The 12,828-nt window shown below is 47.1% G+C and overlaps 1 protein-coding gene across 1 annotated transcript; it reads right to left on the bottom strand.

Annotated features, from left to right (window-relative positions):
• Positions 1–2,492: 2,492 nt before the first annotated feature.
• On the bottom strand, positions 2,493–11,977 carry LOC139052130 (uncharacterized). The gene is made up of 2 exons (XM_070529226.1): positions 11,703–11,977; positions 2,493–4,978 (listed from the first exon to the last, which is right to left on the bottom strand). Exon 2 carries the CDS (start codon positions 4,975–4,977, stop codon positions 2,680–2,682), a length of 2,298 nt encoding a protein of 765 aa, XP_070385327.1. The 5' UTR covers position 4,978; positions 11,703–11,977; the 3' UTR covers positions 2,493–2,679.
• Between the last annotated feature and the right edge of the window lie 851 nt (positions 11,978–12,828).

Below are 12,828 nucleotides of genomic sequence, written 5' to 3'. Positions count from 1 at the left end.
CATGAACAAGTTGGTTTTGCACCTTGGGGCAAAAGGTAGGACACAATAATTGTGCAAACTTTTTTTTTTGTCGTCGTCGATTAGCATGTTATAGCCGAAGCTGCTTACTGGAACGTTGCCGTACTTATGTAGACACATCGCTGTGCCGCCGTTCGCTGCTTATTGTGTGCACGCCGTGCGAAGTGAAGATTAATCATGATTGCTGATCGCTAAGGGCATAACTGACCCATAAAAGCAGCTTCCTTCGTCCCAACTGCTTACCTTTCAGTTCAGGTCATCCTGTAGAGAATGCACGAACTCGACGGCGCGAGGCCTAACCTTCGATGAACAGGATCAACAGTGGCTCAGACTTGTGCACGATTTCAGGGGGTTCGAGCTTGTGCGTTTCAACTTTAGGCATATCTTGACTCATTTTGAGCGCGAATAATTATACATACAAGCGAAGGAGCTGCGGCTGTCACGTTGGTGGTTCGACGGCAGATCGCGCGGGGTTCGGTCGAACGATGGTCGGCCCGCTGATTTTATCGGTGCCGCGCTCGTCAGTTGCGTCGCTGTCGGCCTGGTGTGATAAAATTGTCCAGTGACAGACTGTGCTGAAGCGTTGGCCAATCGTTGGCGCGAGCGTATACTTGTCGGTCTCGTATCGACCCAGTATTACCACGCTAGTATGCTAATTAATATGACGTTTTTTTTTAAATCAGTGCAAAAGGTTGTTTCTCCTTTTTTATTCTGCCAAAATAAAATGATCGGCTCCATCTTTTAAGGTTCAGAATGCTCGGCATAAACGTAAACAAAACCAGAAGAAGTTCATTGGAATATATCACTCCCTTAGTAATGAGAAACGCTCGTCTGAATACATGAACAAATGCAGGAAAACGGGGCGTGGCACAGTATTCTTATAGCAAAGCTAATCGCAGGTCCTGTGTCGTACGTTAAGGATGCGCAATGATGGAAGGCGACTTTAAAATCGTCCTATTGTTCAAGATGATTTGAGTGGAACCAAGGCCAAACAGCGCTGCGGGATTTAGAACCGTAGCTGGAACAGCAATGATATTTGGTACCTTAGCTTTGCTCGTACTCTCATGCACGCCTTATTCACTTTTCTGAGGTGAAACAGTAGCAGCGGACGTAGATTAATATCTCGGCAACGCTTTCACATTATTATCAAGCTTTCACGACTTGTAATTTCCTGCTGACTGACAACTAAGTCGTAGATTACGAAAAATTCCGGCAGAAGACAGTTTATTATGATTATCTGCGTTACACCATTAGCCATTCACCGAGCTCACAAACTTTGTTGAAATTTCATTACAGCCGATCGAGCAGAGCATGATCTTGAGAGCGCGTCCGTTTGGCTTCGTCGATTTTGCAAGCCAAGCGCGCCGCGCGTGTCTTTGAAGTCGATTGAGTACAACGTGCAAGTGCGTACGTTTGGCTGCCTCGCTTTTAAAAACGCACCGCGCGTATTTGCAGACCTACCCATGAACAGCGCGTGCCGCGCTTGCGCGTCGACATCGTGCTAGCACGTCGGCGGCGATGCTGAATTCCGTTCTACCGTCGTACGTATTGCGCCCCCCCCCCCCTTCGCTGTTGGAGTAGCGTCGAGGATAGCCACCTGCTAACCATGCTGCGGGTTCGGGCTTGGGTTCGATTCCTCGCTGGGCATATACATATATGCCAAATTATTTTGATGCAAAAGCATTAGATGACCCACCACGCGAAAATACGGTGTTGTAGTCGGTGGTGCGACCGCACGCATGATGGTACCAAAAATGGCCGACGGCAAAGAGTAAAAAAAAACACATCAAAGAATACTGGCATTCACGTCAAATTTTTCAGGGAGGCTCCCCCGGAAAAGAAAATTTGGCAAATTCCGGTCTGGGTGGGAACCTAACCCGGGCCTCCGCAGTGTGAGAAGAGCACGCTTCCCCGACGCCACGGCGGCTCCACGATTGTGGTTGTCAAAATAGAGTATTAGAATAGGGGCCCCAAACGTTTGGGGACCCTACTCTAAACCTCTAATGTGCGCGTACTGCGTGCGTCATAGCACACGTCACGTAGAAGCAAATTGACTGACTGAATGTGTGGCCTAATGCATGCATCGATGGGCACCTGATGACGGAGCCAACGTGTAGCAGGTGGCGTCACGTTAAGAGTGTATAAAACTAGTGTATAAAACAAAAAAAAAACGCATTGAAGTCCATATGAATGCCGCTTAGCGGTCCTTCGAGTTATGAGCTCCTCGCGGGCAAGCGAGTGAACTGAGGCCCTTCACGCGTTTTCATTTGGCCTTACCGAGGCGCAGTTATAACGCAGGGGTGAGTTTGCGCGGTGAAGGAACATTTCGTCAAAAGAAACATTTCGTCAAAGCGACTCCAATGCTTGCGCATACCTAAGAAGTCGTGTCTCTGCCGAATTATTTGAACCCTCATCGTATTGAAGCCAATTAAGAAGGTGAGGTAGGGTAGCCAAAGAAATGCACTCGTCTTATAAAAAATTCACTCATTTTATTGGGCTTTGTCAGTTAGTAAACGTTTTAAAATCCTGATATTTGATAAGGACTCAAATCACAATAAAATATTCCTATTTAAAAAGCATCTCAGAGCAATTGTCAACAAAATACATGTCCACTGACCATGTCCACTGAATACATGTCCACTGCAAGGCTTGCAGATTTCGCTACAGGTGCCCTCCAGTTTTCAGCAGAGGCCGCTTGGACCGACGTATACGCGAAGTGGCTCGCATGAGCGTCCTTTTGCGCCACGTGCTGGTAAAAGGCGTGCATTGTAGGACGTCGCGAACCTTGATGAACTGTCTAATGTGAAACCAGCAATCCGGTGGCAGGACCTCCAAGCGTTCTCGGGGTTCGACGCTCTCATCCCATGACAAGTCGTTCTTGATGACACCCGTGATCTTCATGAAAGGTTTCATTTCACGCAGCCAGTGTCTGTTATCTCGTATCATTTCTTTCACTCGATCAGCGCATGGCTCGGCGGCCATTTCTTGAACTCTGGCCACTAGTCCACGGCAATTCGAGACACGTTCGAAGGCCTCGGCGAAGTGTTTGTTTTTCGTGCCGAGAACGAAGTGCGCGGCGCAATCAATGAGAGCTGCATTGCGTCTGACGAAGTCCTTCACAGCGGTAGAGTGCCTTATGACCTCGCGGTATTCGCTGATCTCCAGTGACACCAGAGAAGTGTTAGATGGAAGGCACTTGGCCAGGTAAATAAGCAGAAGGCGGCACGAAGCGACGCAGTAAGCTTCGTACTCAAAGTGCCAGATAGTTTCGCTATTTCCAACTATACTCGCAAGTAATGCCGCACTCTCTTTGTCAAGGATGCAATTTGTGACGCCCAACTTTTCCAAGGCCGTGTTCTTAGCGAGTCCTCGTAGGATGTCTCGCAAAGCACGAGGCGTAACGTAGAACGACATGTGAAATTCTCGCAGACTCTTGCTTTGTCCTAGGTACATGGAGAGAAGGTGCGCTTCTGCGTTGCCTACTGTCTTATCTATGTTAAGGTTGAGTACGGTTAGGTGGGCGCAGAGCGTCAGAACTGTCAAGCATTCTCGTCTCGCCCTCGTGCCACGGGTGCCTATATTGAGCGATATTTTAGTGGCCTCTGCGCAGGACGTCTTCACGCGAGCGAGCTCTGTCCCTCTCACTTTGACGAGGTCAAAGTGCACCCTGTCTGTGGTGCCCGTCTCTCTGATGGCCTCGCACAGAGAACTCGCGCTGGCGAAGTCCAACCTTTCCACGTTCAATTTCCTGAGAGTAGTATTCGCAGCGACTGCGTAGAGGAGGGTCTTCTGATCGTAAGCTGTAAAGCATCTCAGGTCGAGAGTGATCTCCTCCAAAGAGCATTCGGGTCCGAAAGCACAGACGAGTGGCGCCGTGCGCCTTACTGGACGGTCTGTGTGGCCACCTGCAAGCGTGGTGTATGTCCAGGTGGAGGCATATTGGTGTGGATGCATTGAAATGCTCCACAGGCATCCGATGAAATTTACGATCTTCAAATTATGATTCACATTTATTAAATCGGCAAAAGACCATGCTTCATCAATGCCTAGATTAAACCAAACGAGGTCAATCCTCAGGATGCTTTTGTTGTTTGATACAGCTTGAAATACTGGCACCAAGGAGCGCGGAAAGCAAGGCGAATTGTTTGTTATCTTAATGTAGCGAAGTGTCGCAGTTCGTCCCATGTACTCGCCAAACCAGTCCTGGGTATCTGCATCGAGACAGTCACTGTGAATTGAAAGCTGTGTTATGCAACTATTCATGTGCAGTGCATTCAGAAGTACCGAGGGATTATCGGGACTATGAAAAGCGCACGCCACAGAAAGCTCTTTCAAAGTGACATTTGATTCGAGGTACTGTATGAAGTCCCGAGAGGAGAGATCGAGCGATTCGCAGCGGAACACTACGAGGTGTCGCATGCTGATGATGGAATTGACGAGAGACCTAGATGCATCGCGACTGCAGCCCCACGCAGACACTTTGAGGTTCCTTACGCTTACACTGCGTTGAAGGGCGTCGCAGTAAAGTGGGAAGTAAGCTGAGAAATTGGGGATCACGTTGTCATCTAGTTCAACGCGTGTGACACACCGGTGCACGGTGAGAAGCCAGTGAACCAGGATGGTCGCATGGCGCTCGCGCGCTTGCACGCCAGAAGAGCCATATATGCCATGGAGGCACAGTAGAGAAAGTTGACCGGGAGGACCCTCGCGCAGTTCCATGTTGATGAAGCCGAGGGCTTCGTTCCATGTTGACAGCTGCGCGACAACGTGACAGACGCCGTCAGCAGATGACCCAGAACCCTGCAGGCAGCCAAGCTTGTAGACCACGCTCCTCGCGGTAAAGGGAGTTGTCGACCACCGCAGGTCGGCGTAGATCTTGGCGACCGGCATCAGCTTGGGACAGAGGTGGTTCAATGAGGAGCAATAACTCCACAAGCTTGGTGGTTCCGAGCCCATCATGCTAGAAAAGAGCGATTCAAGGACGTTAAGAAACCTGCCTCATTACAGACAGATTCGCAACAAACACGTACGACATTCAATCCATGCGTATAAATTTACCTTACAGTCAATATCATACGAGGTGTAGCAGTGTGGCACAGCACTAATGGAGACCTAGCGCAGCTTTACACAGTGAAAGTTCGTGTAGGGTAATGCAGTTACATTATTGCCCGGTCTGAATTTTCGAGCATCGACATGACACCTAACCATGCATAGCCACCTCGTCGGCGAAAGAGACGCGCCGCAGCATCAGTTCTAACGTCGTTTGAGCTTAACAGAACGATATCACGTCTTCGCATTACGCGTGCAAATGGATCGCACGCGTAATGCGAAGACGTGAGATCGTTCCTCACCCACGGCAAGTTGTTTTTTCATCCACTTTCATTGCCATTAATTTATCATTTCTTTAATTCAATTAGTAAGTACAAGTAGTTTCCCTTATGTTTTCCTTGGTGCGCTTGTTGGCTTCTCATGATATGATTATAAATAAAAATAAAAATAAATAAATAAAAACTCATGCATTACTTCTTCGCCTTCAAGAGTGGAACGCGACAGCGTTCCCGTCGACCCGCCAAGGGGTGTAAGACAATGGGCTACAGGGCAGCGACTACGCGCCCCGCATTGGACGCGGTGAGCGTCGAGCAAAGCAGCGTTCGGCGCGGCAACGAAATGTGCGCCTGAGCAAGAGACGCACGCCTTAGAAACAGCGCGTTTCTAAGGCAACACCGCATTCACTAGAGGCGCTTTTGTACCGCTTTGAAGCGTTGTACTCGTGGCTCAGTGGTAGCGTCTCCGTCCCACACTCCGGAGACCCTGGTTCGATTCCCACCCAGCCCGTCTTGCAAGAGTTGAGCCAAAGCCACTTCTCCTCTGTCGTGACGTCACGGTGTCACGTGATTTCATGGTCACCGCCGCGCCTGAGGAGCTGGGTTGAGCCCTCGTAATATGCTTCGCATAAAATAACATAGGATGCGGTATCAGCATCCTACCTGCTCTTTCGTCTTTTTTATCCCCTTTCTTTAAAACTCTGGAAATTCCTGAAATGTAGGTATTCCTACTAGACCAGTTGTCGGCTTTAAATTACTTCACAACTATTTTCATTAATCTTGCACTAGGTGGTTTATTACAAGAAGCGAAAGTGAAGAACAGCCTTGCAGTTCTTATTTTGTGCCGAAACCTCAGCGCAGGTACGTCCATTGCTTTTTTTTAATTATTCTCATATGCGCCACTGCTACATAGTAAAATTTCCTGAAACCTAAGTTGTCTTTGGCTCTTATTTGTGTATTATTTTATTCATTGTACCTCTGAGGTCATATCATGTGCTACACAGGGGCAGTCACAGCACTGTCATGGAACAATCTAGCTTTCATAGAGACCGAAAAACACTTTAGTGAAAATCTAACGCCAGGAAAAAAATACGTATCAGGAGCATTCACATATAACGAATACAATAAAGAAAAATATTGGAAGCAATACAAAAGAGTGTTGATTGGAGCCATGCCGAAAGGCAGCACAGGTGTTATGAATGCGTATAAGTTCTTGAAATTTAGCTATGTCTGTTTTGATGGTGACGTTCGAGGGAAGGTCACTCCAACCTTTCATGGTATGTGCAACATATCAGAAGCTCTATTTTGTTTCGATGGTCTCGGTGCTTTACGGGCTGCCGGTTGAATGAAGTCATGAAGCGATGCGTTATCATAAAGCTTGTGAAGTGGTGGTAAGCGCGGAAGTTGGTGCCATATACAGTGATAACCTTTGACGTCGGTAGGTTCTTTTAACCTGTTCAAGCGTCCACTGACTTTGTTGAGTTAAAGTTTACTTCCACCACATCTCTTACATCTTCAAGATAATAAAAATCGGGCAGCCGCAGAATAGATTAGGAATTTTGAATTTAGTGAGTTTTGCCAAGTTTATAGAATGTGGATTCCGTGCGAAAAGTCGCTGCAGGAATATCAGATATGAGAGCAACTATTTCATCTCTAGCAGGCTTGGAAAGCACCTATCCAGGCACTTTAATATTTCTGGTTCAACGCATCGCGAAGAACAATGAAAGAAGTGAACGCGCTACATACAACGGCATACTCACGCCGAACAAACATACCTAGCCATCTACATTCCTACCCGTTGAACTAAAACATTTTGCACATGTTATTGAAGCTTGCAGCACAACTACAATAAGGACTTCAATATATATCTGACACATTTTAAATATTGCTTTCATTAGTGCCATTACTGTTGATGCACAATCTTGACGTGCACAAGCGTGTATACAGCGCCTGAAAAGGTTAACGCTGTTATGCTTGCGTACGTTAATATTCGGAGGTAGTTGCAGCTTCGCCAGAAATACGAAGTGACAGCAAAGTATTACACAACTACGAGAAGTAAGAGTCATAGTTCTTACAGGGCGCATAAATCGCACTAAACAATCGCTTCCCAATTAAAAAGCACTTTGCACGTGTGCACAGGCAAACATGAGCAGATATCGTGAGATCACCGCCGACATTTGTTGCCACCATGCTGGCGTGATGAAGAGCGAAAGCAGCGGCCAGCGAACGCTTTGTGCTGCCTCTTGCTTCAACGAGTATCCAAAACTTTATTACGCGACCTCCAACAATAGGCACGCGAGAACACGGTGTACACGAAGCTACCAGCCATCTCGGCTCGCCAATCTGCCGCAGATTACCAGAAAGGCTCGCACAGCCATGCTCAGCTGTGCCGTGCGTATCAACGGCCCGGTTAGAACAAACGTGCGCTCACCTGCCTCCCCCCATTTTGCTTGCACAACACTGGGAGAGCGGAAAGTCGGCGCGCATCAAGCCAACATCCTAATGGTTCATCCTCGCCCGCTTGTCCTCACACTCGCAGCACACGGCGCGCGATGGGACCTTGTCACTCTTGTACTTTATACGGAACATCACGCCGACGACGACGACGACTGCAGGAAATCGCCTGAAATGTCCCTATAATTGCTACCGCAATAACAAAATGAATATCCTGGTTATGCTGGTATTCAATATCGTTAATAATGTATGTTTGCTTCGGGTCGCAAATAACTAATGGCTACTCAATTTTGGTCGAATTATGTTTTGTCAGCTTCCGAACATTTACTGGAGCTTGTTTGAGGCTTCTTCTAAAAAAAAAAAAAGACCACGTGATAATAAGCTTGGGAAAGGGGGAGATTCATATGATATTTCCATGTTTAATTGGGCTGCAAATGCAGACATGAGGTATTTCTAGTTATCAGTAAGTTCTTTGGTACTGTTGTTCAGCGTCTAGAAAGTGAGAATTCTATGAGTGTGCTTTGTAAAGGACATCGCTTTCGTTTTACAGTTGTTTAGTGTCAATAGCCAAAAGAAGCCCCGCGTGGTGACTGCATCCAAGTCAGACTGGAGGGCTAGCGGCGGTCGCTGTTAGATGGAAACGATACAATATGTTGCGCAGTAGTCTGCGAAAAGTGTTCGGGAAGAAACTGTTGGGTGAGATGCAATGTAAACTAAGAAGCGTAGAGGACAAAGCAAGCTCCTTTGGGGAATGCTTGATACGTCTTCATAAGGAGAATATTCATATGTGAATCGCTTGCGTGACGCTAGCAGCTCTTTAGCCAACGCATGCATGTTAGGCTCGATGTTAAGATGTTGCTATAGCTTTCATAGCACCCTACAGTGTGGGACCCAATCGAATGCCTTTGAATAGTCGAGGAAAATGGCATATTCAAAGCCGTCGTCAATGGGCGAGGCTAAGTCAATAATAAATCCAACTAGCTGACCTTCATGGGAATAACCTGCGAGAACCGTTCTCATGTTTACAAATAATGTTGCAATTCTCAAGTAGGTTTCAATTAGTTTTTTAATTAATTATGTACTTTGGAAGTTTGTAAATGATTGCTTGTTAATGAAATCAGTTGACAGTTCAAGCGATGTGCGTTCACCTAATTTGAACAAAGGTGGGACTTTGGCAATGTTCCTGTGTTCAAAATGAACCCGATTGTTAATATTTCGAAAACAATTGCAGTGAATACTTGGTTAGTACAGTGAGATGCGCTCTTCAGAACTGTACTATTAAATATCAGCATAACCCACGAAGAAGCAGCATCAGGCCTATTGATCCGTGAGTAATGGTGGTTTGATTTATCCCTATGTCCGGCATGAATATAACAAGCGGAGCAGATCAACTCACCTAAAGCAAGGTCATGTGCGGATGTCAGTAGTGCATTGCTTTCGTTAGTTCTTTTTATTGCGGTAGCAATTATACGGACACTCCAGGCGCATTTTTGCCGTCGCCGTGATGTTCCGCATGAAGTCCAAGGGCGATGCCGCCGCGCGTCGTATGCTGTGTGGGCGAGTGAAAGCACGCGAGGGAAGCCTGCGATCGTGGCTCAATCTGGCGCGCGCGAAGGCAAATGCGGAGAGCTGGGCTAGCGCTTAACGTTGCGTATGATCTCAGACGAGTAAGGAATGACCGCAACTCAAGAAAGCCGGAAGCGCTTATGCAAACGCCTGCGGCACTGCACACACGCAAGACAAGAGTTGCGTTCTCTCCTTATTTGCATCAGACCAGCCCCAAAGTTACGCGCATTCGCGAACGAGCTGAAGGACGTGGAAGCCGCGTTTTCAGGTAAATGTTAGTCATGGTCCTAGACAAAGGTGCACCGCACTAAGCATAAAGGCAAGTTCGTGTTGTCTGCTGTATTCCGTTAGGGTGCAATAGTCAGCATGTCGGGCAAACCGGGCGGTGCATGAACTAACGCCTTCGTGAACACAGACATAATGTTGAAAGGGTTGCCAATGAGCACCTCAGAGTGCATCAACGCGATTGTGGCTGCCGGCCGCTGTTTGATAATGCACGTGTGATCACAAATAGAAAAGACAGACTTGCATAGTTACGCGGGAAATTGTCGAAACACAAGAGATTTTGAAAAGGGGCGACACGTGCGTAAGCGTTACATCGCTGTCATTGTGAAGGAACGAGTGTGAATCCTTATTCCTGAATAAGTGACACTTGCGCATGGTTGTCTGCAGCTGATCACGTTTGCTTGCCTCCCCTATCTTTTGTGCGTTTCCTGCTCATGGGCTTTATTGCCCGGTGCTTATTAAAATGAACTTCACTATGTTCAGCTATGTGTATGTAATCTTTCTTGTCCCCGTCTAATTTGCTGCAAATGACCTAAAAAATGCCGTAGATTACGCGGACGGATCCACGAGGTCAGAGGAGGAATTCCGCGCTGTCGACGGAAAGGCCAAGTGCATACTCAGCAATCAATTTTTTTTTGAAGTGCTACACCCGTACTACGATTACGCGAGCAGCGTTCAAGCACTTCTCGATGGCCAAATGCCGGCAGAACTATCCAACACAGGAGACATTAGTGCCGTAAGCAGATACATTCAGTGTATATATCTTCAAGAGGGCAAGCAGTCCAGTCGACGGGAAAACGAGCCCAGAGATCCGCTGTCCCCTCCGTTGACATGTCCCGTTCTCTCCGCTGTTCACCATTACCCAGATAGCACCGTTTCTAGGCTGCACGTGAACCATCAGCATTCTTCTTTGAGATATAAAGCAGAAAGCGCAATTCCTGCGTTAAATGAGTGAAGGGTTTAACGGTGCCGAAAAAAAATAAAAATGAAGCGGCAGACCCGCGAATGAATTATCAGACTTATTTGTGTGTGAGGACTGCAAAAGTGGCTGCGGAAGAATGGCCCACATGAACTATTACGCCTTGCTTGCACATGCCTACAATTCATCGCCTGTATATGCCACACAACGCAATACTACAGCGGACGTGTTTTTGCAGACGAGTTCCTAGGCGAGGCGGACATAGTTTGGGGATAACGTGAGCTTCAGAAGACTAAATAACAAAAACTTATTAATTCACTTTTTTATTAGTGCCTCGGGGGCAGTTTAACAAATTATGAGGCAGTGACATTTTCATACAGACCCACATTTTGAAACACTAGAAAATTGCACTTAATTCGAGATATTCGTTAAATTTCAAAGCTCATCGAGGCAATATCGAGAATGAGCGTGGCCCGCTGCGCGTCATATTGCAACTCCCCGTAAAGAATTGCGGGGTGAAGCTTGAACGATGGCATGCCGCGGCAAATCCTGACCCGGCACAAAACCAAACAGGCTTCCCAGGCAAAACGTGGCGTATCAGTAACTACCGCGACTGGCCGGGACGTTCGGTTTCCTACTTTCTCACGATTGTCACGGGGCATTTCGGTCTGATATGATAGCGGGGCCACCTTTTATGCGCTCCCGCGGCACTCGGTTTCGATATTGTCTGGATTTACCGCTGAAATTCTACGATAAATATAGAATTAGGTGAGACTTTCATGCTTTAAAAAATTTTACTTCCAAATGGGACTGCTTTCAAATTCGCCATATAAACTGCACATAAGGCACTAATAAAATGAAATTTTTGCTAGTCTTCTAAAGCTCACGTTATTAGAGGCGAAGTATGTCCGCCTCGCCCAGGAATTCGTCTGCAAAAAATGCCACGTTCGCTGCGCTTATAGCATCTTACAAAAATATATATATATACGTATTTCCCGAAAAAAAAATGCACAATTGTGCGACATCCTGCCCTTGCATATCGGCAGTAGTGGCCCTTCAACGTTGCGGCAATATTATCGTCGTGTCATCTAAAAGACAAGAAAGAAGTGCCTGTGTGGTAGGCAACAGTTGCTCACCAGCCGTGCAGACAGTCGGTGATTCTTGACAGCTGCTAAGTGCGAAGTGGCACTTGAATCTCGAAGCTCCTGCTGTAGGTGCCCCGCCGTGGATTCTCGAACATGCGCTCTGCCCACCAGAATCTGAAAGGTGTGCCCGCACTGCTGCCACACTCCTTGCCACGCTTGCGTCGAATAATCCCTGATGCACGCTGGGAAACGGAATAGCGACAGAAGGAGGGGGGCGGTCACATCAGGCGAACGACCGTGAGATAGCTTCGATTTTGTGATTTAATGTTGCTTGTCTTGCGGTAGGTACGCACATAGGCACCCAAAGAATGGATGACTCTGCAAATTAATTAGTACAGAACTAATGCAATGCAGTTATTTGTAGGACTAAAAGTTTTTTTTTACTGAATTTGTTTATCTGCTACACAATTTTTTGCACTGGGTGGAGCAGCTTACTGCCCCTGCAGGTGGCGTTTTATTGGTTTTGTACTTTCGCTACTGTCGCTTTAGCGGGGACTTCCGCGATAGAGCATCCTACAATAATTACTAGGAGGAACTTTGGCGCTGCGATCGTTTAACAACCGTGGGTTCCATAGAGTTTCCTACAATATACTAGGGGGAATTCTGGCGTGGCCACCGATGAGCCACCATTTTAATGATGGAAAGTACATGGATTTGTCCGATCTTCGGGCTTGTGCATTCCGACGTTCTTGTAGATTCGTTTATTACGCTTTGTATGCCTTCAGTATCGTAAATTTCAGAGCAATCTACTTTTCTAAGTGCTGAAGACGCTGCGAACACGCACATTCGCTACTACAGTGAAAGCTCGTTAATTCGAACTTCAATAATTCGAATTTATGGATAATTCGAACTGTACGATTTGGTCCGGCCAAGCTCCACAGAAGTCTATGTATAAAAAGTCCGTTAATTCGAACGCGAGAAGGTTCCCTCACGGATAATTCGAACTACGCTCGCCTGGCACATAGCCAGAGAAACGCGCCTACTGCCTACACACAAGGCTGTATTGCCTCCGAAACGGAGAGAACGGCGAGAGAAGGCAAAATCGGAAAAAAATCTAACCGACGCGGGGTCAGCCAGAAGGCAGCGGCGGCTGCCGCCTCTCCGTTCTACGTAACTT

This window comes from Dermacentor albipictus, unplaced genomic scaffold (assembly GCF_038994185.2).
Source record: "Dermacentor albipictus isolate Rhodes 1998 colony unplaced genomic scaffold, USDA_Dalb.pri_finalv2 scaffold_19, whole genome shotgun sequence".
Lineage (NCBI taxonomy): Eukaryota > Metazoa > Arthropoda > Arachnida > Ixodida > Ixodidae > Dermacentor > Dermacentor albipictus.
Note: the sequence above shows the minus strand (reverse complement) of the source record. Positions and strands in the feature narration are given on the sequence as shown.